Raw genomic sequence first — 27,475 nt, 5'->3', positions numbered from 1 at the left:
GAGGCAGCAGACCCACATTACAGACCCATGCAGGCGGGACCGAGCTGCGCTGTCTCCATGTGGATTAGTGCCAGAGAGAGAGAGGGCAGTTTTCAATGACAGCTCCAAACTTCAGCCTCATATCAGGAGCGTATCTGTGCGCGCCGCGGATTCGGTTCCTCTTTGCGCATGGCCTGATAGTCACTTCTGTGTAAAGACATCTCCTATTCTCTTTTCCGCCCCGTGCGTGATTCAGCTCACACTGCAAATGAGCGCACGTCTCAGCTTGTGCGAGGTTCATCATCACCAGGAGCAGCAGGAGAAAGAGAGGACCTTTTAAGGAGCAGCAGCAGCGCAGGAGAAAGTGGGATAAAGTGGCTGTTGCGCACAGGAGAGTGTGATTTCCTTCTTTTCCCTCTCCTCGTGTTTTATTAAGTTTAGAGGAAGTCATGACTTCGGTTTGGAAGAGACTTCAGCGCGTAGGTAAGAAGGCGTCAAAGTTTCAGTTCGTCGCTTCTTACCAGGAACTGGTGTTGGAGTGCAACAAGAAATGGTGAGTGCAGTGGAGACGCACTGTTTCCCCTCCCGACTGTGTGTGATATGTAAATATGTCTCTGAGGCCATGTTCTGTGTGTTATTATTATTATTACCGACAAAAGGGCTCCTTTATTACGCCCATGTTCAGTCTGTTGAGGAGGATGAGGACGTCCCTCATGTGCGGACATGTGCGCAACTGATCCGGAGTGACTGAGTTAATAGTTAATCATTAGGGTCACTGATCACTATAGCAACTAAATAATACAAATTACTGTCAGAATACATTGAGGAAAGGGATATCATGGTCACATTTGTGCACGGACATTATTGGCACATACACAAATCTCTAAGTGCTCCATGTTATATTATTATAATAATAATAATAACATAAATATATAATGGTAATATTATAACTAGACAAAAAAACTAAATCACAAAGGGATTTACAAAATACATGGGAATAAAACAACACAACAAAACTAGATATATAGACAGAGAGAGCAATGTATATAGTATAAAAAGACAAAACAAAATGTAAAATATATTTTAAAAAGTATGTATTCCCTTTGCAAGATTTACAGCTGAACATTCAGCATCAACATATAATAATGTTTTCATTATTAGCACGACAATAGACCCGCGTGTTTTGCTGTTGTTTCATTTCACAGGTGCAGTTAAGTCACTTCATAGCTCAGGCCCTGTAGGGCTTTACCTCACTTGTGCAATTTCCTGTTGTACAACACAGTTGGGAGAGGTCCGGGTGATGCAGCTCGGGCCTTTATTCAGCTCTGACATCCACTGAAACAGCATCGCACTAACAAAACAAATCCAAAAAGACACTTGTAGGGTTCAAAGGTCAAGCTATACTGACACGTTTCCATTTGATCCTACTTGTGCTACTTGCTTACTTTAAAATCTTGCTGTTGTCTCTCTGCTCAATATTCTATAGTGATACACTATAAAAAAGTTTCTTAGTGTCTTTAAACTTTTACCCACATGCCAGCGTGGCCCTTACAGCGTCTTCTTATCTGCCCAGATTACATTAAAGCATGGACTAATTGTGCAAGAGGCTCGTCAAAAGCATGATAAGAGACAGATTTGTTTTTTTCCTCTATGACTGAAGGCTGGGTTCAATGAAGTTTCAGAGTTTGATCAGTGGCAGAGAAGCTTGTGTTGTGTGGACACAGAGACGGGAGGAGCCACAATGATTTAGAAAGAGTTTAATCTGCACGTTAACAGTGTGATGAAATCAGAGTTTATACCAGGGTGCTGTTTAAACATGGAGGCAGAGGTCAGGAAGCACAGAGAGACAGAGGAGAGAGGAAGTCTGTAGATTCACCCAAAGTTTATCAAGTGTAAGGTTAAGTTCAACTTTATTTAGATCCTCATTAGTCACTTTATTGTAACAATGGCTTCTCTTCCTGGGGTTATATTACTTCAGACTGTGGTTTTTCTGAAATCAGACCTTTGAAAAGGAAATATACTAAAGCCCAATTAACTATTGATTTTCGGAGGCCAATGTCGATAACGATATTAGGGAGTAAACAATTTCAGATAACAAAATTTATATTCATAAGTTGCAATGATTCCCAGGATGTCATTGCCAAATCCTTACAACAAAGACATGTATTTGAGTCTTGATATTATACAGTTTAACCATAAACTTAATTGTACAACTTTGTTTTTTTACGTAAAAACATAAATACACGTTGTTTATTCTGTAAATCTCAGCAAACATAGATTGCAATAACAATTTTATCTGGGAATTAGTCAGGCAGTTGTGTATATATATGACATTAAGATTCATCAATGACATTTGGTCAGTAATGTAATATTTACATGATTGCTCGATTAGAGGAGCGAGGCTTTCTAATCTGCATCACAAGGTTTTTGGGATATTGGAAATTAAAACACAGCGGGTGGTGAAGATGAGAAGTCCCAGGAGTCCGTGTGACACAATGGGATTGTTTTTATGCAACAATAGGAGGTTTTCATGTGACTCAAGCATGACAGAGGTTAGTGAGGACTTTTATTCATTTTACTTCCTGTAAATGTGTATCAGGGAATCACTAATAATTCACCCAGATCTTTTTCAAACTGGAACGCTCCAGCTCGGAGGAGGGTAACGTTCATCTGGTCTCATCCAGTCGTCTGTCTGCTGCAGGAAAACAAAACTACTGTCTGTGGAACCACAATGTAAAGTAATCACATGTTGCTAAACTGTGTTGTGCTACTCATGTTTGCCCGTGTTGAACCAATTACAACCCTCCACCACTGCCCATTGTTACTGTGCTCACAACATGTTTGTGACTTTGTGTTTCACATTATAGTTTATGTTCAACTTAGTCTTTGATGCTTCCTATTTTTTATTGCCCCCCCCCCTCACACACACACACACTCTTACCTCTATTACCCCCACTCTGCTGCTGTCAGTCTATTTCTGATGCCACTCCTGACCCCCCTAACACACATTGACACATGTACACACACAGTTGTCTGTTCTTAACTGATGCACTGAAACCAGAGACAATATCCAACACATTAAAACTAAAGACGTATTCTTTTGTGTGTGTGTGTGTGGTGGTAAAGGGGGTTCCTTCTTCCTGTCATGAGGCACGCCTCACATTCAAATCGACTCAGGTCACATGACTCAGCAGCTTCCTGTCTCACGTCCTGTGCTGCAGATGTCTGAGAAAATACAATAGAAGCATATTCATGCACGTCGTGAACACACACGCTCAATATGTAAACACAATTTATAGACATGGTTGACATTCTTGCACCATTAAATTATTACATTTTTAAAAATACACCCAGTCTAACCCTAACCCTAAAGCCACCAAGTATTTGAACGCGCACACACACACACACACACACACACACACACACACACACACACACACACACACACACACACACACACACACACACACACACACACATGTTGGTTCTTCTATCACTAACCTAATTATAACCCTAAATCCAAGTTTTAACCCTCAAACAGTCCATTAAAGGTCGGTCAGATAGTGGGGACCGGCCAAAATGTCCTCACTTTCCCGAAATGACCTCACTCTCTAAGGTTTATGCTCAACATGGTCCTCCCATGTAAATAACTACAAGTACACACACACATAAATCATGGCGTTGTCTTTGACTCCGAGGCTTTATCATCCAGCGGTGGAAGTCATAAGGCCTTCTGTTTGCCCCTGTGTTGTCTCATTTAACAATGTCCACTTTGTTTGGAGACATTATTTGATCAAATAATGAAAATGTTCAAAGTCTCTTTCTCGTCATGTTCTCCTCTGTGTAATAACTGTAACTGTCATGGGACGTGAAGAGGAAGGGCATCATTTATTTGTGTGTTTTGCTTTGTGTTTGTTGTGTTTCTGTAGGCAACCGGACAAGCTGAGGGTGGTGTGGACCAGGAGGAACAGACGCATGTGTTCCAAGGTAAACTTACACACACACACCCACACAAACACACACACACACACACACACACACACACACACACACACACACACACACACACACACACACACACACTGCCTCTTGTTAACGTGTTGTTTGTTGTGCAGCTCCACAGCTGGCAGCCTGGAATCAAGAACCCCTACAGGGGCATGGTGGTGTGGCCGGTCCCAGAGAACATCGACATCTCTGTGACACTCTTCAAGGTACAAAAACCAAAACACTCAATGTTTGCACTTACAGCAAAAACTCATACACAGACCTCCACAAAGTAGGCTTTCATCTGTGTTTGTTTAGTTGTGTGTTTTGTTAGTAGGATTACGCAAAACTACTCAGCTGGCTGGTGGATTACACAAGGAAGAAACTGTTCAATTATTGTGCAAACTGAGATCGGGAAGCAGATCCAGGATTTGATTTTCACTTTTTTTTTAACGTTGCGAGATAAAGCATTTTTCTACATTTCTGTTGATTTCTGAATGAAAAAGATGGAAAAGTAACCTCCCTGGTAGTAATAAATATTCATCCTATTTGTAGAGAGCATCGAGCTGAAACCAGTACCTTGCTTGTTAAAAGTTCCCACAGTTTTATTTTATGAGTGAGCATATATACAGGGACATAGAGAAGTTAAGTTATACAACCACATGAGCAAATTCATGCATTTGTAAACTATTAGGATATACTGTACTTTTACAATTACTATATAAAGGAAATAAAGGAGAAAATGTTGCACTAAACAAATTGGATTTTCGTCCTCAGGAGGCCAACGCTGATGAGTTTGAGGACAAAGAGTGGACCTTTGTCATTGAAGGTGTAAGTAAAACACTAAGGTTCGACATTTAAATGAGACGAATCAGATTTTAAATTGATTTAAAATACATTTCTCATCATGGGTGTTTTTCTTGGTCATGTCCAGGAGAGCAAGGGGCATCGTAAGGTGCTGGCGTCGGCTGACATCAACCTGAAGCGGTTTGCCAGTCCCACGCCGACGCAGACTGACCTGACGCTGAAGCTGAAGCCGCTGTCCGTCAAAGTGGTGGAGGCCACGCTCAAGCTCTCGCTGTCGTGTGTCTTTGTTCGCGAGGGAAAAGCCACGTGAGTAGTGGTTGTAGTTATTCTACTTGATGCATCAGTGCCATGATGGTTTTATAACGGCATGTTTTGATGAAGTCAATATTTGAAAGGATAACTGATGCACTTAGCTGTATTATAGGTCTTAAACCCCACCTCCTCATGTTCGTAGATGGGACTTGTACCAATCAAAAAAAGTTAAAAACGTTGAATAAATGTTCTCAAAGATAGTTTCTGTCATTTTAGGTTGTTCATATCACACTGATGTTTGTTCAGGTGCTTATTTTTCCTGTGATTTTGGTTTTGATTAGTTATTTGATGCTATAAAAACGAGGTGAAACGTCATGATTGACAGCTGAGACTGACTCACAATTGGTCGAGAGTCTGTATGGGTGGGACCTTGATACCGCAGCTCCATCCGCGATCATTCTGGTGCAGACTGTGACTCTAGATGATGTCAAAAAAGCAAGATGGCGGCACCTGTATCTGTGATATTTAGCTTCATTTGTGTACAACGGATAGAAGGGGAGACGTGTGGTCCATCTTTATTACTTATAAATGAAGCATACCACAACGCTGATCATATTAGCTCTTATAAGGAGTTTTTCGTATCTGTGTGAGTATCTGAAAGTGATGATGGATGTTGTGTCTTTGCTCCTCAGTGATGAAGACATGCAGAGTCTGGCCAGCCTGATGAGCGTCAAACCCTCAGACATCGGAAACCTGGACGACTTCAATGAGAGCGATGAAGACGAGGACAAGAAGTCTGTCACTGCGTCAGGTTGGCAGACTCACACCGACACTGTTTCTCCTCTCTGACCTACTTCCCAGCATCACACTTTTGACATTTCTTCCTCCTCCACCATCTTTGTCCTCTCTTATTCCCGTCTCTTTTTCTGGCTGCTGCTGTAGTTCCACACACTCTTACCCGCCCAAATCGCCCTGCTCCCCCTCCGCCTGACAAGCGACACTCCACAGGAGCCTCTCTTCCTGCCTCAGGTAGCTCCCCCTCCCTCTCACTGTCCTGTCATTTGTTTCTCTTCCCAGGGAGAAGGAGGACAGGAGCTCAGTCCCTCTCTCTCTCTCTCTGTGTATTATTGGGCAGCCTACTTTATATCACACTATTTCACACACACATGCCATTTGTTCTGCGGTCCTCTTCACATGACTGGACAGCTTCTTCTAACTACGTCCTTTGCATACCACATATTTCTCATCTGGACATTAAATGCAATTAGGAATCATGGGATGATAGGCTGGTGCCACCTTGCATTTAAACTGTATCGAAGCTTGTTTGGAGGCATGAATAGTTTCAACTGAGTTATTGTGCCCAGGGTGAACAACACGTAGAAGCAGAGATAAACGGTGACAGCAGCTCAATGGCCAAAAAAGCTAATTGCACTTGAATAGTAAAGTAACTGTCTCATGTAGGTTTCACTGCGTCATTAAAATAATCCAATCTTAGTCAAGCATTTCAGTCTAAAAGTCCCCAAAACAACTGTTCAACCGGTTTTTAGTTAAAAAATTTTAAAAAACTGAAAGACTATCTGCATCTGGAAACAAGACGAACCATTGCAGCTTGCACTATAATTATTCAAAGCTGGAGGTTTGTTGGAATATTTTGGAATTAGTTCATTACCATTAAAAGTTCAATGCGTGGATCCACTCGTATACTGACACCAAACAGCATGTTGTAAATTAAACTCAGCGACAGTTAATCTCTTAAGTTTCAGTTCAGGTTGCTTCTCTGTTGCAAACGTGTTGGTGAGGAGTAAAATGATGAAGTGAAAGGAAAAGCAGACGATGACAAATGGGCTTTCGAATATGAAACTGTTCATCACAGTTTCATATTTTGTTTGTGGTGACACACCAAACAAGTCAGTCGTGTGATTAACAGAGGATCCTGACATGTGACGCCAACAGTGATCCAGTTTTCATTTCATTTTCATTCTCAAGTCAAGTTTTTCATTGTGTTTTTCAATGTTTCTCCCTCCCTCCATCCCTCCCTCCATCCATCCATCCCTCCATCACTCCATCATCAGTCTGTGGACGAGATGGCGGTCCTCCCAGTCCTGCCATCCAGTCTCGCCCTCCCTTACCGAGCACACCTCGCCCCTCACCCCGCCGCTCCCGACACCCCCTCTCCAACACCCCTGTCCAATCAGAGATCCCGCCTTCCCCTGGCCCCTCCCCTCAGCCCTCGCCCAGGTCCAAGCATAAGAAACTGACCAATCCCGTTGCTCCTGAGCCTCCTGCTTTAGCTCACCCAGAACCTCCAGGTCCCCAGGTCCCAGCAGCTGCTCCCTCAACCCAGAGTCCTTCCCCCGTTCAGCCTCTCTCTGATGTGTCTCCTGCAACTCCTCCATCACCCAAGTCCACCTCCATAACCACTCCTACCTCTTCCCCCCTTCCTCCATCTCCCACATGCTCCACATCTGTGTCCACTACAGCCTCAGTGGAGCCTCCCCCAAATCTTCATCCAATCAGCATACCTGCAACTGGCATTAGTACTTTAACCCCCAAACCTCCCTCCACTGCGACGTCACCCACTGACATTACCATAACATCATCTTCATCCACTCCCGTAAAGTCCTCTCTCATCTCTTTGACACATAAGCCAATCTCTGCTGCCTCTCAGCCTCTCCCTTTCAAATCCGCCTCACCCTCAAACTCCACCCTGTCCTCTGAGTCCACATCCACTCGCCCTCCGCTCGCCCGGACCCTCTCTCATCCGCCTTCTCTGCCCAGAATCTTCCAGTCAGGCTCAGCGAAAGGTATTGACAGGCTGGCTGGCTGACAAGCATGCTGCACGCTTTCGTACTAACCGATTCCTTGTGAGTGAAGGTCTGGTTTGACCTCGTGTCTTAGCTTCATGCCCAGGATGCAGATTTTAGTTTACTGCTCATGTACAGTATTTTGTGTCATCAGGAAGGTCTATGCATGGTTGGGTTGTTATGATATCAGAATCTGTTGATCGTTTTAAAGTTGAACATAAATCCTGCAGGACCTCACGCAACAAGAACAAATGAAAGCTGTAAAGTTTGGATGAACTAATTGGCTTTCTGCATGTTTTCTTTGGTTTTGGGAAGTATTTGATAAGATTATCACATTTATTCAGTACAAATATGTCCTTGGCTTTTTCTTCATCTGCAGTTTCAAATCCTAATACCAACTTTTGTGAATTATTCAACATTAAGAAAGTTCAATATTGGTTTCAGCCTTTGCAATGATATTATTTTGACAAGAGTAATTATCTGACTCCTAAGTCAAACTGAGCCAAATTGAGGTGCCGTCATTTACACGTCCACTAACCAGAAGGTCGGCCGTTCGATCCCCGGCACCTCCAGGCTGCATTCCATAGTGTTCTTGGGCAGGACGGCTGGCGGCTGTGCCATCAGTGTATGAATGGTGTGTGATAGAAAAAGCACTGTGTATAGAAGTGCTGTATGAATGGGTGAATGTGACTTTCATGTCCATGACTCCTCTCTTTGCCTCCTCTGCTCCCCTCTCCTCAGTTCCTGCTTCATATCAACGGCGCCCCCCAGAGGCTCAAGCTGTAGATGATTCTACTTCAGCGACTGGTCCGTCTCTTGCTTTGAGAAATGTTAATCAGCTGCTGATATTCTTTTCAAATCTATAAAATATTTGTTTCTTTTCCTCTCTTCTCTTGTCCTTTTCTCTTTTTTCTCATGTATTTCCTCTCTTCTAGTTCGTTCCCATATTTTTAAACCTCAGCTTGTCAAGTCAATTGCCCGCCCTTCTTCTCCCTCACCCTTTTCTGCTGATGCACCTCCCCTGGCTTCAACACCTCCCGTCCCCAAACCTCACCCCTCTGGCTCAGCGTCAGGTAACCGACTGAGTGCACTTTACAGCCATGTTCTTCCCCTTCTAATATTTCCTCCATATTTATAAGCATCTTACCACCTTCTTTTAAACTCCCTCTCACTTCTGGACTTTTCTATTTCTTTGTGCTGCTTTCATTTTCCAATCTTTCTCAAAATCCTCCTATTTCCACCCCACTTGATTCTCTCTGTCCTCCTTCTCTGCTCTCCGTTACTATGTTTATTCTGTTCTTCTGCACACTTTCTTTCCTCAGGTGCTCAGGGGACGTGGCTGGCATCTGACTCTGCCCCGATCAAAGGCGACATCGCCCCAGTCCCTCTGCAGAGCAGCCCTGATCTTGATGCTCTCTGCGACCCCGTGGCTCCAGCACTCCCTGCCTCCCTTCCTCGCTCCTCACCCCCTCGCTCTTCTTCTCTTTCCACCTCTGTTTTACTCTCCTCTCCTCACCCTCCGTCCGCTGTGTCTCCTTCTGCTCCTCCTGCTCAGATCGGTTCAGGTACACCAGCCGACCAATCAAACGTTTCACCTGTCAGTGTTTTTTGCCCCTTGCTATTCAACAATGAACATTTCTTTGTCCTGTCCAAAATAACCACATTTTCCCTCCATTCTTTCAAATATGTCTTCCCCTGTGTTATTTATTATCTGATGTTGCTTTTTCTCTTTGCAGGCTTAATGTTCCCCCTCGCTCAAGCAGACAAGGAAACGACTCAGAGCCCTCTAAGCCGAGGGGGAAAGGCGGCTAACATCAGGATATCCAACCAGCAAATCAGACCAGACCAGGACTCAAAGGCGGCCGTCACAGAAAACAAAGCTGAGCCAGGAAGGATCAGGTGAGGTCATGGGATGATGACGACATGAGCGTGTGAACTTGTATTGCTTAGTTTGACTCCTTAAAGATGTGTTGTGCCTCAAACTGCTGTGTGAGGCCAAAATGTGTCAATAGAGGACAGAGCCAAAGAGATGTTTTGAAGCAGAGTGTAGGAGACACAACATAGATGATAAACTTCCAGAGGGCTTGGATTCTCCTTGCTGTTCTTCTCAATTTGTCTCAAGAAGAATCGGCTCATGAACCTTAAACTATTTTCAGAGACGCACTGAACATTTCCTGGAGGGGCTGTATGTGAGAACGCAAATGTCTGAGTCAGTTGCTCTGCACATTTACTGGAACCTTTCCTTCCAGTGAGACTGTGTGAGAATACAGCTGGAAAATGTCCGAAAAAATTCATAGTGACCGAGTGGGTGTGTTTAGGATATTTGTGACACGCGACAAAACTAAGAAAAAAACAAAAATAATACAAAGATCTCAGGATGAAAAAGGGGTGCCATACACGTGAAAGACGCAGACAAAGATATCGACATACAATGAGATTCGATGTTTGGCAATAAGGGCCAACGCCATATGTGTAAATGTGGTTCCCGCAGTGGAATTCATGTCATGTCATGTCCCGTCTGAATGTTCTGGACATATCACTGTTGTTGTGAACGTGTCTGACCCGGACAATCTCCTGCTGTGTTTTTCATATGTGAAAGGCAAAACATGTCAGGTCGGATTCGGCTTTACAACGGATTCCTCTTGAGAGGGGCTGCCTGCGTGACACTGCAGGATTTCTTAAAGAATTTGTTCAAAATGTATAAGGGACTTAGATGAGAGGGTTGATACTACTCTCATATCCATTATAAGAAATGTCAACCAGAAACCAGGTTAGCTTAGCTTAGCACAAAGACTGGAAACAGAGGGTAACAGCTAGCCTGGTTCTGTTTTGCCATGAAACAAAATCTCTGAAGCTCACTAATTAAACAGTTATATCTCATTTAAACAGAATGTAAAGGAAAGTTAGGGTTGTTCTTTTTGATTTCTTATTTATAGAGCTGGCTATAACGTTATTATTTAATATTATACATTAAACTATATTATTCCTTTTGATCACACATTAAAAAAATTCCCCCAGCTAATTCAGCTTTCCCAATGCTTTGATGATATGGCTCTTCAGAGTGCATCATAGAGGAAAACTTAGAGGATATTTATTTCAAGCCTGCAACACTTTACAGTATTATCATAAGGACTGCTTTGTTTTGTATTGATCAAGACTTAATCGGAATCATTATGATCTAAATGACCACTTTAGTGCAGAGGCATGTTATTGAATAACAGTTAATCCGTGTTTCTCATCAAAGTTTTATGAGACTTTATCGACTTGTTGCCCCTCACGGCTGCTTTGTTCTCTGTACTCGCGCTTGCTTGATGCTAACTCGTGCTAACAGCTGCAGAGTGGTTTGTACCCTGCATCGTGTTGCACTCACCTCCCAGTAGGTGTCACCGCAGTGGAATAGTTACCAGGTGTGTAGTGTGCCCCCCCCCCTCACCTCCTGCACGCTTCGGTCTTGCAAACCCTCTCACACACTTGTCTCTCAAGCCTGACCACCAGTATTTCTGTCCCCCAGTTCTGCCCAATCCCACTCTGAGCTGATCATAGCCCCGCCCCCTCCATGGCCCTTCTCGTGCAGTGAGAGCTCCACCAATCAGCAGCCCTCCACCAACGTTGTGGCTGCTTTTATCACTCACAAGCAGCCAAACGCTCAGAGGGTTATTGATTTGAAAAAGCCAATCGATGAAACGCAGAATATAATCAGCGCCAGTAAGGCCAGAAAGCCGCCATTGGCGCAGCCCGAGCCTGAGCTTGACTTTGGCAACCTCATTTTTGAGCCGTTTGTCCAGAGACATGAATCAGGGGGCTTGTTTCTGGAAGAGGATGATTCTAAGCGGGATACTATCAAAAGGTGTCCTCCAGGGTGAGTATTTATGTCAAGATAGAAAGTGTGAATAGGTGGTGATGATTATGGTTAAAAACACAGAGAGAATTGGGCTTAAGAAATATTGTTTATCTGTTCTGCAGTTTCGAACAAAAAGCAAAAGAAAAGACCTGTGGAGAAAAGACAGAGCAGTTAGAGGGAGCAGCGACGCAGAGGGAGGAGAAGATGAGGGCCGAACAGAGCGAAAAAGCAAAACAAGAGGAGGAACGGAGGAGGAAGGAGGAAGAGGAAAGAGCAGTGCTCCTGAAACAGGGGCAGGAGGAGAGGAAAAAACATGAGGAAGAGAGAAAGAGACTGTTAGAGGAGGAGAAGAAGTGGCTGTTGCAAGAGGAGGATGAGGTGAAAAAAGAGAGGGAAAGGAGGAAACGCGAGGAGGAGAGACTCCTGAAGGGGAAGAGAGATAAACAGGAAAATCAGCTGAGAGAAGAAGAGGAGAAAAGAAAGCGGGAGGAAGAGGAGAGGAAGAAAAGAGAGCAGGAGAGGAGACTCCTGAAGGCGGAGGAGGAAAAGGAAAAACTTCAAAGGGAGGAGGAGAGGAGAAGTGAGAGAGAGAGATTCCAGAGGAAGATGAAGGAGGAGGAGGAGAAGAGGATGGAAGAGAGGAGAGTGCTTGAGGAGCAAAGGAGGAAGAGGGAGGAAGAGAAAAAGAAGCTCCTGGAGGAAGAGGAGAGGAGGAAACTGGAGGAGAAACGTCTGAAGGCGGAGCAACAGAAAATAAAGGAGGAGGAGGAGAAAGTCAGAGAAACAGAGGAGAGAGGAAGGAGTGAAATGGAAGAAAAGGAGAGACTTCTCAAGGAGGAGAAAGAGAAAGAGAAACACCTTCAGGAGGAGAAAAAGATTAGGGATACAAAGAAAAAAGAAGAGGAGGAAAGGCAGAAAAGAGAAGAAGAGAAAAGACATGAAGAGGAGGAGTTGAAGAGGAGGAAAGAAAGACTGTCGAAGGAGCAGAGAGAAAAGGAAAGGATGCAAAAAGAGGAAGAGGAGAGGAGGAGGAAGGAAGAGGAGGAGAAGAAAGTCAAAGAAGCAGAGGAGAGACGAAAGAGGGAATTGGAAGAAAAGGAGACACTCTTAAAGGATGAGAAAGAAAGGATGGAGAGGAAGAAAAAAGAAGAGGAGGAAAGGCAGAAAAGGCATGAAGAGGAGGAGGAGAGGAGGAAAGAAAGCCTCTTAAAAGAGCAGAGAGAAAGGATGCAAAAAGAGGAAGAGGAGATGAGGAGGATGGCAGAGGAGGAGAAGAAAGTCAAAGAAGCAGAGGAGAGCAGAAAGAGGGAAGTCGAAGAAAAGGAGAGACTTCTTGGAAAGGCTCTAATCTTCAGTCCAGACGCCAACAGATCAGACGAGGACAAGCAGAAGATGAGAACTCTGGTTTCCTCTTCATCTCCTCCTTCATCAGTCTCTCAGTTAAACACACACCTCACACCCACACCTCCTCCTGGTCTCCCTCTTCCTGCTCCCCCCCTCCCCCCTCAGAACAAAACCACTGTTACATCTGAGAAGCTGCCGTCACAAATTCTCATCCAGGGCTCTGCCTCCATTAACTCCAGCACAGATCGGTGAGTTGATGAAACGACGTGTAATCACGTCACTGTGGGTGTCGTCTGCTTTCTTAAACCTCAAATAAAATCAATCAATTAATCTGTGACCATCAATTTAAAAACTTCACAAATCCCTTTAAAGCAACACTGTGTAACTTTTACTGAGCAGCGGCGCCCTCTGCAGCCACGTGTGGGGATTGATTCTGTTGGACTATAAGTGTCAGAGCGATTTAGCGGTTTTCATGTGGAGAAAAGTCTCGTCCCAAAATTGAATGGTGGATATTACCCATGATCCCCGGCTTCCTGAACCAGAGAAGCTGCCACTGTAACAAATACACCTAGCTCTGTTCAGAATTCTTCATATTTTAAGTTTCCTCGCTGAATATCGGAGGTGAACGCTGGTTTTTAATGACTTCTACATCTTTTTTAAACGATCTACAAGCCGCTATTCTAAGTTAAAAAAGTTACAGAGTGTTGCTTTGAATTCTCTCTGATCTAAATCTACTGATTTAAGCATCAGCCTTGGCTCTGTTTTGTATTTTCCGCAGTAAAGGTAAATCAAAATCAGGTTGTGCATTTTTTTTAACATTTTATTTCCCTGTTCTTCTGTGGTAATTGTCTTTATAAGTCTCTGCTCATGTTAAATTTGGATTGATTGATTATCTGTGTTGTAGGGGTGGGCAGATCAAACCCAAAAGTATTGATACTACCGATATTTCTCATTTTGAGTATCTGCAGCAGAATGTTGATACACTCTGCTGCATCACTTGTGTCTCTGCTGCTCTTGTATGTGCATGCATTCACACATTGTCTATTGATTATTGGTTATTGATTATTATTAGAATTGACACTGTTTATTTTGTGTTAACATGTAGACACATACTAGTCTAAAGAAAAGTTCAATTGCCAGTTACACAGTAGTGATATATCAATTATTGGTGCATGCACCTCAAAGCAACTTGGACTGATAAAAAGTATTGATACTGGTATTGATACTGGTGTGTGGCTCTGCTATTACTTAGAAACCATTTTTGGTGGTATCACCCAACCCTACTCTTTGATTTTTCTCTTCCTTCATTGTGACTTTCTTAATGCTACTGAACTCTTCTTCATGTTCTTCCTCTTTTCTTCACTTCTTCATTTTTCCTCTTTCATCTTACTCCAGTCTGGGGCAACTATCCCTCGTCGAGGAAGGTTCACTGTCGAACACTGTTGTCCCAGAAAACAAAATATCTTCTGCATGTGCTCCAACTGCCATCCATTCAGGCCCCACTGCTCAGGATAAACCAGTCACATCAGAGGACTTGACCCTGGTGCCTCCACAAGAGGGGCTGTGTGATGCAGAGATTCCTCTGTGGAACGTGCTAGAAAGTAGAAGTGGGAAAGATTCACCTGAAAAAATCTCTGCCAAGGACGGTACTAAACCTTTGTGCAGAGGGTAAGAATGGATGAGGGTCTGTCTGTCTGTCTGTCTGTCTGTCTGTCTGTCTGTCTCTCTGTCTGTCTGTCTGCTTTCTCAGCCTTATCTCCATGTCTGTCTGTGGTGGCCTTGCTAAAAGTCAAGCTTTGTATGATAGCATGCAGGAAATGTACTTTAGTAAAAACTGTAATTTCATATATTTTTCTTCTTTCCTAGCTCACACAGAGAAGATGCTGCTGAGGTGGAAGCCCCTGTCACTCAGGAGGCCCAGCCAATCACAGCCAAAGACTCAGAACCACCTCACGTAGAACCACCTCCTGTTCGACCTGGAGCACCATCAGTTACAGAGGAGCCCAAAGAGCCAGAGGGACCCTGCATAGAACCGACAACCTCTCTCGAGGTTTCCCCCAAACCAGGAGGCGAGCGCACGGCTTTGGCGCTGGAGCCACTGCTGCCCTCAAAGCCAGAACCAGGATTGCGGCCGGAACCGGTCCTCCAGCCGTCGGGTAAACCACAAGAGGAGGCAGCAGATGAGGTGAAGCCAGCAGGCAGCTCTGCTGGTGGTGAGGAGAGTTTGGTCGACAATAAGGAGCCAGTGTGCGCTGCGGAGAAGCAGCTGTGGGCAGCTGTGGAGGAGACCACAGCAGAGACAGGAGGAGACAAAGTGATGGAAAGCAGTGAGAGCGCTGAAGAGAAGGATGAGCAGGAGAAGAGGGAGGAAGGTGTAACAGGGGGGTGAGTCAGTAATGATTCCTCGGAGCCTTTTGCTGCATGGCGTGACATTTCTATTCTCCATAAACCATCACATATAAGCACACATTCACACACACATGGACACACACTAACTGATGTTCCTGCAGCCTAACCACTGCTTCAACTGCAGCTGCTATTAACCCCATCTGTTCTCTTTATCTTAACCTATTTCTACGCTGTTAACCTGAATATTTGAACAGAGTCGATATGATGAGAAGTTTTCAAAAGATTAAAATCTGTATGTGTGTGTGTCTGTGCGTGACAGTGCACACACAGAGGCAGGTATGTGTGTTGCAGAAGAGGAGAAGGAGGCGTCTGCTGGCTTCATGTCAGCAGTCGTCGGGGTGTTGTACAGAGGGTGAGTCTCTCTGCCTGCATGTGTGGTAAATGATTTGTGAAGGAGTGATGCAGAATGCAAAAACATTACACTAAGCCTATAGATCCAGCAGTTACATGTTGCCAGTGTAACTTTTGAATAGTTGAATTATGTGTAATACATAAAATACACCAAAAGTGACACAGTAAACCCAACAAAACAAGGCTTTATTGCTATATCAGATATCACGTAAAACGTGGTATGATATGTTTTTTTAGTAATACTATAATTTTTGCTATTATTCTTTGGAGTTGACATATTATGCATTAAAAGATTTACACATATATTAAAGTTAAAATCATTGTTGCGTCAGATGTTTTTGAATAAGGTAAAGTTAAAAAGTTACTTCTAAATATATTGAATAGAGAATAGAACGAGCAATATTTATTTCCATTATTCAAATTATTTATCATTCATTTTAATACGCTGTCACCTTAGTCAGAGAGGTATTCTTTTGCAGCTGATACACAAGGTTTTTATGTTATTTGTATGAGAGTTTGAAACACTGAACCATCCTTCCTTCATTTAGCAGTACTTCTTTGTGTTGTCAGGGGTTGATGTGTTTGGTCCACTCAGTGAACTGCCCCAAACAAAGGGATCATAGTTTTATCGTATCATGAAGAATCAGCTTTAGTTAGTTTTACATCTTGGTACAGTTTTTATATCAGTGGTGATGCAAATCTCCGTGGGCTCTATTGCACTGGGTGGGGAAAAAAACTGCAGGATGGTTCTCAGCGTATAACAAACAAGAAATGTCTCTGCTGTTTGCTTTTGCACGGCACTTTGGACCAGCCCCAAAACAAAGTCTGAGAAGGAACCATTTAATCAAGCATGCAGTCTGTCTGTGACGCTGTCCGGAGCCGGCTGTGATCACTGTGCAGGTCATTTCAGGGTGAGCTCTGTCTCAGAGTATTTCTGTCCCTCGTGTCTGTCCCTTCAGCTACGAGACAGTGACCTCCCTTCTGCACACGACTGGATCCGCTGATGCAGGTCATGCAGGGATGAAGTCTTCCTCTGAGCCAGATGAGGATCCACTGGTTGCCGTTGGAGTGGGCATTTCACCACCCACAGCCTTCTCTGACATAGCTGAAAATAGGACTATTAGTGAAGAGAAGGAATCAGCTCAGAAACTGTGCTTGACTTCAGCAGAGCCACGTGGGCTGAGTCTGGTGGCAAGTCTGCGACTGGCAGCCAGCGAGCAGGAGAAAAACAGAGAGCAGGAGAAGGAGAGGAGGGAGAAAGAAAGGATAGAGAACATGGAGAGGGAGGAGAGGGCCAGGAAGGAGAGAGAAAAGGCAGACAGGGAAAAGGAGGAAAGAGAGAGGCGGAGAAAGGAGAAAGAAGAGATGGAGAGGAAGGAGAGGGAAAAGATGAAGAGGGAAAAGGCAGAAGAAAGAAAGAGGTTGGAAAAAGAGAGGGAGAAGCTGGAGAGGGAAGAGAAAGAAAGGGTTGAGAGGGAAATGAAAGTGAGGGCTGAGAGGGAAAAGGAGGAAAAACAGAGGCTGGCAAAGGAGAAAAAGGAGATGGAGAGGAAGGAGAGGGAAAGGATGGAGAGGGAAAAGGCAGAAGAGAGAAAGAGGTTGGAAAAAGAGAGGGAGAAGCTGGAGAGGGAAGAGAAAGAAAGCGTTGAGAGGGAAAAGGAGGAAAAACAGAGGCTGGCAAAGGAGAAAAAGGAGATGGAGAGGAAGGAGAGGGAAAGGAAGGAGAGGGAAAAGGCAGAAGAGATAAAGAGGTTGGAAAAAGAGAGGGAGAAGCTGGAGAGGGAAGAGAAAGAAAGGGTTGAGAGGGAAAACGAGGAAAGAGAGAGGCTGGCAAAGGAGAAAGAGGAGATGGAGAGGAAGGAGAGGGAAAAGGCAGAAGAGAGAAAGAGGTTGGAAAAAGAGAGGGAGAAGCTGGAGAGGGAAGAGAAAGAAAGGGTTGAGAGGGAAATGAAAGTGAGGGCTGAGAGGGAAAAGGAGGAAAAACAGAGGCTGACAAAGGAGAAAAAGGAGATGGAGAGGAAGGAGAGGGAAAGGATGGATAGGGAAAAGGCAGAAGAGAGAAAGAGGTTGGAAAAAGAGAGGGGGAAACTGGAGAGGGAAGAGAAAGAAAGGGTTGAAAGGGAAAATGAGGAAAGAGAGAGGCTGGCAAAGGAGAAAGTGGAGATGGAGAGGAAGGAGAGGGAAAAGGCAGAAGAGAAACAGAGGTTGGAAAAAGAGAGGGAGAAGCTGGAAAGGGAAGAGAAAGAAAGGGTTGAGATGGAAAAGGAGGAAAGAGAGAGGCTGGCAAAGGAGAAAGAGGAGATGGAGAGGAAGGAGAGGGAAAGGATGGAGAGGGAAAAGGCAGAAGAGAGAAAGAGGTTGGAAAAAGAGAGGGAGAAGCTGGAGAGGGAAGAGAAAGAAAGGGTTGAGAGGGAAATGAAAGTGAGGGCTGAGAGGGAAAAGGAGGAAAGACAGAGGCTGGCAAAGGAGAAAGAGGAGATGGAGAGGGAAAGGATGGAGAGGGAAAAGGCAGAAGAGAAACAGAGGTTGGAAAAAGAGAGGGAGAAGGTGGAGAGAGAAGTGAGGGAAGAGAAAGAAAGGGTTGAGAGGGAAAAGGAGGAAAGAGAGAGGCTGGCAAAGGAGAAAGCAGAGATGGAGAGGGAACGGATGGAGAGGGAAAAGGCAGAAGAGAGAAAGAGGTTGGAAAAAGAGAGGGAGAAGCTGGAGAGGGAAGAGAAAGAAAGGGTTGAGAGGGAAAAGGAGGAAAGAGAGAGGCTGGCAAAGGAGAAAGAGGAGAAGGAGAGGGAAAGGATGGAGAGGGAAAAGGCAGAAGAGAGTAAGAGGTTGGAAAAAGAGAGGGAGAAGCTGGAGAGGGAAGAGAAAGAAAGGGTTGAGAGGGAAAAGGAGGAAAGAGAGAGGCTGGCAAAGGAGAAAGAAGATATGGAGAGGAAGGAGAGGGAAAAGGCAGAAGAGAGAAAGAGGTTAGAAAGAGAGAGGGAGAAGCTGGAGAGGGTTGAGAGGGAAAATGAGGAAAGAGAGAGGCTGGCAAAGGAGAAAGAAGAGATGGAGAGGAAGGAGAGGGAACGGATGGAGAGGGAAAAGGCAGAAGAGAAACAGAGGTTGGAAAAAGAGACGGAGAAGGTGGAGAGAGAAGTGAGGGAAAAAGCAGAGAGGGAAGAGAAAGAAAGGGTTGAGAGGGAAAAGGAGGAAAGAGAGAGGCTGGCAAAGGAGAAAGAAGAGATGGAGAGGAAGGAGAGGGAACGGATGGAGAGGGAAAAGGCAGAAGAGAGAAAGAGGATAGAAAAAGAGAGGGAGGAGCTGGAGAAGCGGCAAAGGGAAGATAGGGAAAAGGCAGAGAAAGAAAGGGAGCAGCGGAGGGCAGATGAGGAAGAAAAGAAAAAAGAAATGGCAAAAAAGAAGATGGAAGAGGAGAAGAGCAGAAAGAAAGAGCAAGAGAAGATGGTGGAAAGGGGTGATAATAGCAAAGGAATGAAACCACAACAGAGACAAGAGATAGCTTTTGATTCAGTGCAAAGCAGACAGGAAGTTGTGAGCATCCAATCAGCTGAGTGGCCTCCACTGAGAGAAGCAGAGCTGGATGATATCGCATATGATGATGAAGAGGAGTCAGAAAACAAATCTGATCCCAAAGCTGAAATCAAACTGCTCTCCACCAGACCAGCTGACTCTGCCCCTGCAGCCAGACCAACAAATAAATCTGACCTCACATCAGGCAAACCTGAGGAACGTGATACTGCTGTCAAGAAGCCCCTGAGTGATTCTCGTGTGAGATCAGTTAAACGAGTCAAAGACAACATTCAGCTAGCTGCCATCCCGGAGTGGATGAGGGAGGAGGAGAACGAGGAGGTGGAGTATGAGAGAGGACACGAGGATCTCAGCACCATCTGGCTGGCTGAGCTGTACATGGAGGGGGAAGCGGGGTGAGTAAAGTGGGTGAGAGGGGTTTATAGCAGCAGGGAGAGAGGCGTGAGTAACCAGGAAGGAATTGGGTACATGAGAGAGATCTGCTTGTTGCTGCATGTGGATTATAGAGGACTTTGCCTGTGGTTGTTATCCTTTAGATCTTCCTCAAGTCAGACTTGTATGTGGGCATGTGAGTCATGCACGTCTCCACCAAACTAAATCATTATCGTGTTGTTTGTGAAGGAACCTGGAATTTCCTCTTTACATCCTGCCTCAGGGATGAATGGCTTCATAGCGGAGGTTAAAAAACCATGAGGCACGCCTTACCCACAATCTTAAAGTATCTGTAAACCCTGAGCGGCTGTTTGCAGTAATTAGTCACTCCTTGTCCTGACTAATTCAATATTACACATCATTTACTTTGACTTACCTAATGAGAATATCATTACCTTCAGACTCTCTCCTTCAAACTTTAGAACTTGCCTGAGAATCATCACGTTTTTTTAAGTTTTCTTCATTATTAAAGTATATCTCCGTGGGAAAATTGCAAACCGGAACTGTTAACGGATAACGTTAAATGCATCCGAGTTTTTCCCTTAAAAAAAAATCCAGGATCCGCCCAAGATCCAGATCTTTAATGGGTTCTTTCCTGACCCATGCTCCATCCTTCCACAATTTTGTAGAAATCCACAAACTGGGCTCACAACTTTGGTATCTGTCATGTATTGTTGTACTTTGAGGGAAAAGGATTAGATCCACAGTGCATAATGTGTGAGAAAAAGTGTGAGCTGTGCGATGGCACATCTCTTCTGTATATGTTGCATGATTATCACTGTGTTTGTGGTTGAATAGCAAAAGGCTCGTTGCATTTGTTCAGTCTCCTACTTGATGCAGCTTAGTAGCATGGATTGGTTTGGTCATTGGATGTTGAAGGCTGAAGCATGTTGAAATCTGGTGTTTTGCTTTGGTTGCTTTCACACAGTCAGACCTCTGTCTCATCATACTTGTAGAACTCTGGGGGAAATCTATGGGCACGTCAAGAGTCTCTGGAAAGATTGAGATAGCCACAGCCGTGACATTGAACTTTATGGTTTGGATTAAGAAAAACATTTCTGCAAAGCGAGTTTTTGACGTCCTTTGACCTAAAAGGGATGGAGCTCTGGCTGCGATGATTGACGACAGATGATTGGCATGACAACGACACTGCCGTCAGTTTTGTCAAAAGCACTTCAGCTCTGAAATCTTATTTTCTGTCTTCAGCCCAGGACAGCCATCCTCTGCTGTAACCCAGAAGCCCTCCTCTCTGCCCTTCAGCGAACAAACCCGTCACCAGACCTATGCTGCCAGTCACTCGGTGACCGGTCAGGCTGACCATCCTATTGAGATGAGGCCTAAACCTTCTTCCCAACAAAACGAGCCCCTTCATCCAAGCACAAACGCAACCAGCAAACACTCTGACTTGAAACACACCAAGATAAACGTTGACACACACATCAACAAGACACATGATGACCCAAGAAAACCCACACATTCACTCATGAGTCTTGAAATGAGAGATGTTAAACACGTGAATCATTCCAAGAGCTTAAATAAGCAACCAACAGAGAACGACAGCACACGGATGGACGACCGACACACTTCAAGCCCTGATCATAACGACCCCATCAAAGCAAAACAGCTCCAGGAGGAGGAGGAGTTCCTGTTAGCCAAAATCCGTCTGCTGACCGGTGGCGACACGTCACCCGTCTCCCGCGCTCGCAGTATGAAACGCCTCATCCCCGCCCCCGGGGATATCGAGTGTGACGCCACAGAAAACCCTCCTGAACTTATTGATCAGAATCAGATCTCATTTACCCGCTGCTGTGACGGCCTGCAGGAAATATCACTAACTGAGACAGAGGAGCCACTGAGAGGGAAGCGTGTGTAAGTCAGCATGAGGCGTCAACCTGTGCTGCTTTTTGCAAGGACACTGAGCCTTGTGTGTGATTTGTGTGTGTGATGTGCAGAAAAGGTCAATTTTACATTTCAATATCATCTTATTGATCATGTGGAGTACTACTCAGCGTCTGAAAACACATGTATAACGTCTCACATTGCTTTGAAGTCTGAGACAATAACATCAGTGCTGTACTCTCTTGGTGTTTGGTGTTTGAACAACATGGGCAAGGAGTTGCATCATGTGATGTGTAAGATCCAGAGATTTTAGAGCTTAAAACTTCCAGAAGAGGGCGTCAATGTCAGAATTTGTTGTTTTCTCTTGCGTCAGTTGTGAGTCTTTTGCAAGTCCGCCAGCTTCATGAAAAAGCAACACTTACGAGACTTGGCGAAATTACTGCCAATGCAGCTGTTTCGTTCCGTGTAACTTTGGTTCTTTAGTTTTTCTGATTCAAAACGGCCATGAGACTTGAACATAACATAAAAACCAGGAAAAATGAATAAATGGCATTGTTGTTTTTCTGTTTTCAATCCATAGCAGAAAAAAGGGAAAGCAGGACCACAAAGAAGTGATTGTTTTTCATCCGACAATACAAAGAATGAGATACTTCAGTGTATTCGCTTGTTTCTGTTTTTTTCCCAACAGCACAGATCAATGTTTAATTATGCTTCATATTCATATGTACCCATTGTCTTAAATGGTGTATGCTCACTATCATGCCTGCTAACATCATGTCAGTGCTGAGATCTGCTCTCTGATCCGCCATGTCGGCAAAGCTTGCATGTCTCCTGCTCACATCTACATATCGCTGATACCAAGCTGCTTTGATCAAACTATTTCTCTTCATCGCCCCTCTTGTCTATATTTTTATGCCTCAGAGACACGTCCAGCACAGACAAACACATCCCTCCTCCCCATTACTGTGAGATGAAGACATCTTGGCTTCCTACATTACTAGAAGAGGAAACCGCTGATATCAAAACACCTGATCCAGTTTCAATAGTCAGAGAGGAGGCCGATGGGAAGGACGACTCCGCTGAGGTAAATACCCAGAATGCCGATGTCGGCCTAAAAACTCTGTTATTTTGAAATCACAGATAAACGCTCACATGCACACATCTGAGACTGAGCTTGTTTTTTTAAGGAGCTGGTGAACTCCAGCCAGTCGCTGCTGCAGTGGTGTCAGAACATCACCAGCCAGTACCGGAGGGTAAAGGTCACAAACTTCAGCACGTCCTGGAGAAACGGCCTGGCCTTCTGTGCCCTCCTGCATCACTTCCACCCAGACAAAATGTACATCGTAACCAATCTCCTTTAAAGCTGATTGTATATATTTTTGAATGCATTCCGTATTTTTAAATAATTAAAGGATTGTTGTGAATTTCAGCTCTATAGTTTAAAAACTACATTTTAATGCTTTCATTATTTGCTTTTGTCCCACTAGAGATTTTGACCAGTTAAACCCACATGACATCAAGCTCAACAACAAAAAGGTGAGGATGAGACATATATATTGACTTTTCACAGCAACAATTCCATCATTAGAGTTATATGAGTTTAATATATATATGCTATAGCCTCATTTATTCGATTTTCTAGTGTTTCAATCATCCTGTCACATGGTCTCTCCTTATAATGATGTTTCTCTTCTTGTTTTAAAATATTTAAGTTATCTCTCATTGACGCTGGTAAAATAATATTGGATCCTTAAAACAGTGTATTTTCCAATAATCTGAACCACATGGTATTGTACTGTTAGGACAGTGTTTGGATGGGCGTCAGCTCTTGTCTGCAAGAGTCTAGGTTTTTGTCGTTTAAGGACATAAACCTACACAGATTAGATTTCCTTGATAGGGACTCGATTCTCATTATTTTTTTCACACAAAGAAAGTGTACATGCTCATTTCGTAGAAGGGCCTGCAGTCCTCCTCTTACGTTGCATAAGATCCTAACAAGCTCCAGACTTTATGCTTCCCGAGAGGCAAAACAGAGGGTAAGACGTCTGCAGAGCATTGGCTGCAACACTCTGCAGCTCAATAAGCTCATTGTTCTGAGCACAGTGTATTTCTGTTATTGAAAATGGTTCAGACGAGTGACTCAATGTTTTGTCTCTTCGTCTGAATTGTTCTGTCAGAGGACAGTGTTTACAGAGATCTTTGTGAGGTCATCACACTGAAACTATCAAATACAGAGCGACATGCCCTGGTGGTTTTCCGAGGAGTCATTATTATAACGTCTATTCTTTGCTGATCATGTGCTTCTTCAGGCGTTTGACGGTTTCGAGGCGCTGGGCATCTCTCGGCTGTTGGAGCCGTCCGACATGGTTCTCCTGGCCGTCCCCGACAGGCTCATAGTCATGACCTACCTCAGCCAGATCCGCTCGCACTTCACCAACCAGGAGCTGAGCGTGCTGCAGATCGAGCACAACAGCAGCCAGTCCAGTTACGGCCTCGCCCCCTCCGGCCCTGCCCCCACCAACGTCGACGCTGCCGCTTTCTGTATGGCCAGACTGAACGAAGGAGTGAGTCTAGAGGAAGGGGGAAGCAGCACACTGGTCGTCCCGCCTCCGAGGACCAAACGACCGGTTAAAGGTATCAACCCGTCATCATTTCTGCCATCTTCAAGTCTCATTTTATCTGCTTCAACCTTTTGGAGCCTTTAGTGGGTTCATCATAACAAATTGTACAGGCCTTCAGTACTTTAGATATAAAGTCTCCAATTAATCCAAGCTATATGTCTTTGGAGTGTAGAAAACCCCCCACTGATATGGTGAGAACTTGTTCAACACAGATAGACCCCGGCTAACCACTGTACCACCGTGCCGCCCCAGTATGATAGTCATGAAGTGTGAAAACCTTCCAATCAGCCTCAAACTATAAGGAATCCTACATTCAACCAATATTTTATACAAAATTTTGAACTTTTTTGTTATTTTTGTCTGTGTGTCAATGAATGTGATTATACAGATTAGTTCTATGTATTTTTTTCCAATCTTAACATTTCAGTTGCTGCTTATTCAGTCTACTATGTTAGTCAACGTTTCTAGAGGTTTTAAATGAGGCTATGGGAATTTTAGATGAATAATAAGGTTACAAAAATCCAACTTCTGATTGTTTTTCTCATCTGTTTTAGGTGACGAGACAATATCCCCTGTCGCACCCCCAAGATCGATCACCAAGACAGTCACATCTGGACTCACTCAGGTGACACTGCTTTGCTGTTTCTGAATCTTTAACCTTAATATCCACTTCTAAAGCAGAATATAAGGGTTTGAATGTATAATCCTAAGAGGAGAAAGCTGTCATACACATTTCATTAATAAAAAATCTTTGTTGTCTTCAGGATGAAGACACGATGACAAATTCTTCAAAAGAAAACACGAAGAAATCAGGTAGGTACACAACATGTCAACGTAGTACAACACAACACAAACTTCTGTCTGGCTCTTCCTCTTTTTTTTTACTCTGTAATTTGTTCTTGTTTGTGCAGAGCTGCAAACAGCTGCAGGGACAGAGCCTCCAAAACAAGACGCTGAAACAATGGTCAGTTATGCGAACGCCCCGCTTCACGTTTCCCCCTCCTCTCCTTCTTTTCTGTATCTTTGACTCCCAGATCAAATCAAATGAATCCTCAACATTTGTTTCTTCAAATTCATACAAAACTTCTCTAATCTTTTGACCTCTTCTTCTCTTTGTTTTCCCCCTGTCTTCATTTTCCGACTCTCTATTTCCCTTTACCTCCTTTTCCCTTGTTGGGTATGTTCATGTGTGTGTGTGTGTGTGTGTGTGTGTGTGTGTGTGTGTGTGTGTGTGTGTGTGTGTGTGTGTGTGTGTGTGTGTGTGTGTGTGTGTGTGTGTGTGATGGGGCTTGTGGTCAGGGTCTGCAGGACACCAGTCAGTATGTGCTGAGTGAGCTGGCAGCGTTAGAGACGGAGCAAAGGCACATCGACAGCAGAGCCGCTGTGGTGGAGCGACGACTGCGGAGCCTCATGGAAACAGGTGAGTCACAAAAGCACGACCAAACTGGCATTTCCAACTAGTATTTAACAGAATCTACTCAAGGAGCAGGAGTGAGAACCGAACATACATCCCAGGTACAGCCAATCCCAGGTAACAGTAGGTGAGAGGTGTAGTACACCCTGGACAGGTCACCAGTCGGATCTACAGCAACAAACACACACTCACATTCACACCTACAGTCAATTTAGAGTTGCCTATAAACTGCATGTAGGAGGAAGCCCGGGTACCAGTAAAAAACAAGAACTAAACAATTGAACACATTAGATCTCAATACAATATATGTCCTGTCTTTTTCCGTTACACAGGAAGTGACCGTGATGAAGAGGAGAGACTGATCCAGGAGTGGTTCATGCTGGTGAACAAGAAGAACGCTCTGATACGAAGACAGGACAACCTGGAGCTACTGTGAGCCTCCTCAGCATTATACACATGTACATACATATATATATATATATATATATGACACGCTTCTGTTTCCTTTTCCTGATAATTGACTGCATCCACAGGCAAGAGGAGCAGGATCTGGAGCGGAGGTTTGAGCTTCTCAACAGAGAACTGCGGGTCATGATGGCTATAGAAGGTTCGTAACCAGTAGTGGTGGAAGAACCACTCAAAACATTAACTTCAGTGAAATCCACAATATCACAGTGTAAAATGAAAAGCATCAGGGGGGCGATGCTTACCCTGCACAAACTTTTTACATTGTAGTAATGCCACTTCATACATGACAGCATTATACCATATGTTGGCAAATGGGCGTTAATCTAAATCTTATTGGTTGCATTACTTCATGATCTGACATAATTTTGTGTCTTCATAGTGATGTCATGATAACAATCATTCCTACCATATAATCATAAATTATTTTTGTTTTATATAAGCTTTCAGTTGGTCAATAGTCCTCGAAAGATGCATTTTTGAACTATGCATGAAGTAATGTTTTTACTCATTTGTGACTTCTTTACAATAATTTTATGATCAACAGAAGTGTCTATTATTTGCAGAGACATCATGTAAAATCTGTTATTTTGACCATATGTTTAAGAACAGTTGCCGACTCATGACATGTTTGATTATATCAGTCACACTTCCACGTGTTAATCAGGCCTATCTCAACACAATGGCCTTTTCAGTTGATTGTCAGCTGACTCTCATCTGGCTGCCTCACAGCATGAACACAGAGTATCACACAGACATCATCTGACATAAATATCAATCTAAATGTTATACATTTCCCACGACTTAGACCTTGACCGATAAGTTCCAAAACTTAATCATCTGGAGATACCCTCCAGAGTAATATTCAAGCCAAGTGTGGTGATATACCATCAATGTGTTGTTGAGTTATTTTGTACAAACACACACTCACATGGGGAAAAAAACAACACCCAGCTTATGCATCTATATGTTGACACACATTGAACTGGAGAGACTGGATGGAGAATATTTGACAAACTATTGGGTCCTTTCCTTATTGTACATTGTCATTATGAACCATTGTGTGAATTGCTGGTGTTGGTCCTGCAGAGTGGCAGAAGTCGTCCACTCAGCAGCAGAGGGAGCAGCTGCTCCTCCAGGAGCTGGTGTCTCTGGTCAACCAGCGGGACGAGATCATCAGAGACATCGACGCCAAGGAGAGAGGGTGAGTGTGTGTCGGTGTGGGGTTGTGTGCAGAAGACAAAACAGGAGGATGGTGGCAAAGTCCTAAAATAAATAAATAGCAATTGTTAAAAATATATTTCCTATTATTTGATTTAGAGCAATGGAGGAGGATGAGCGGCTGGAGCGTGGTCTGGAGATGAGGAGGAGAAAATACAGCAACAAAGACAAATGTGTCCTGCAGTGA

General features: G+C 44.0%; 1 protein-coding gene across 9 annotated transcripts; it reads left to right on the top strand.

Moving 5' to 3' along the window:
• Nucleotides 1–7: 7 nt before the first annotated feature.
• On the top strand, nt 8–27,475 carry LOC117774119 (EH domain-binding protein 1-like protein 1). 9 transcript variants are annotated; one of them, XM_034606228.1, is made up of 24 exons: nt 8–532; nt 3,909–3,966; nt 4,095–4,190; nt 4,741–4,794; nt 4,898–5,076; nt 5,715–5,833; nt 8,568–8,633; nt 8,762–8,899; nt 9,149–9,391; nt 9,563–9,725; nt 14,887–15,396; nt 20,935–21,597; nt 22,489–22,651; nt 22,755–22,903; nt 23,055–23,103; nt 23,877–24,201; nt 24,743–24,813; nt 24,953–25,001; nt 25,100–25,152; nt 25,488–25,608; nt 25,935–26,034; nt 26,136–26,209; nt 27,157–27,271; nt 27,388–27,475. In XM_034606228.1, the coding sequence occupies exons 1-24, from the start codon at nt 429–431 to the stop codon at nt 27,473–27,475; spliced, it is 3,750 nt and encodes a 1,249-aa protein (XP_034462119.1). In that variant the 5' UTR covers nt 8–428. The 9 variants fall into 9 exon arrangements, with proteins under 9 accessions (XP_034462119.1, XP_034462121.1, XP_034462122.1 ...); XM_034606230.1 differs by lacking the exons at nt 8,568–8,633; nt 8,762–8,899 and having other exon boundaries at nt 9–532; nt 14,878–15,396; XM_034606231.1 differs by lacking the exons at nt 8,568–8,633; nt 8,762–8,899; nt 9,149–9,391 and having other exon boundaries at nt 10–532; nt 14,878–15,396.

Source organism: Hippoglossus hippoglossus, chromosome 14 (genome assembly GCF_009819705.1).
Source record: "Hippoglossus hippoglossus isolate fHipHip1 chromosome 14, fHipHip1.pri, whole genome shotgun sequence".
Lineage (NCBI taxonomy): Eukaryota > Metazoa > Chordata > Actinopteri > Pleuronectiformes > Pleuronectidae > Hippoglossus > Hippoglossus hippoglossus.
This window is presented reverse-complemented; position numbering and strand designations above follow the sequence as displayed.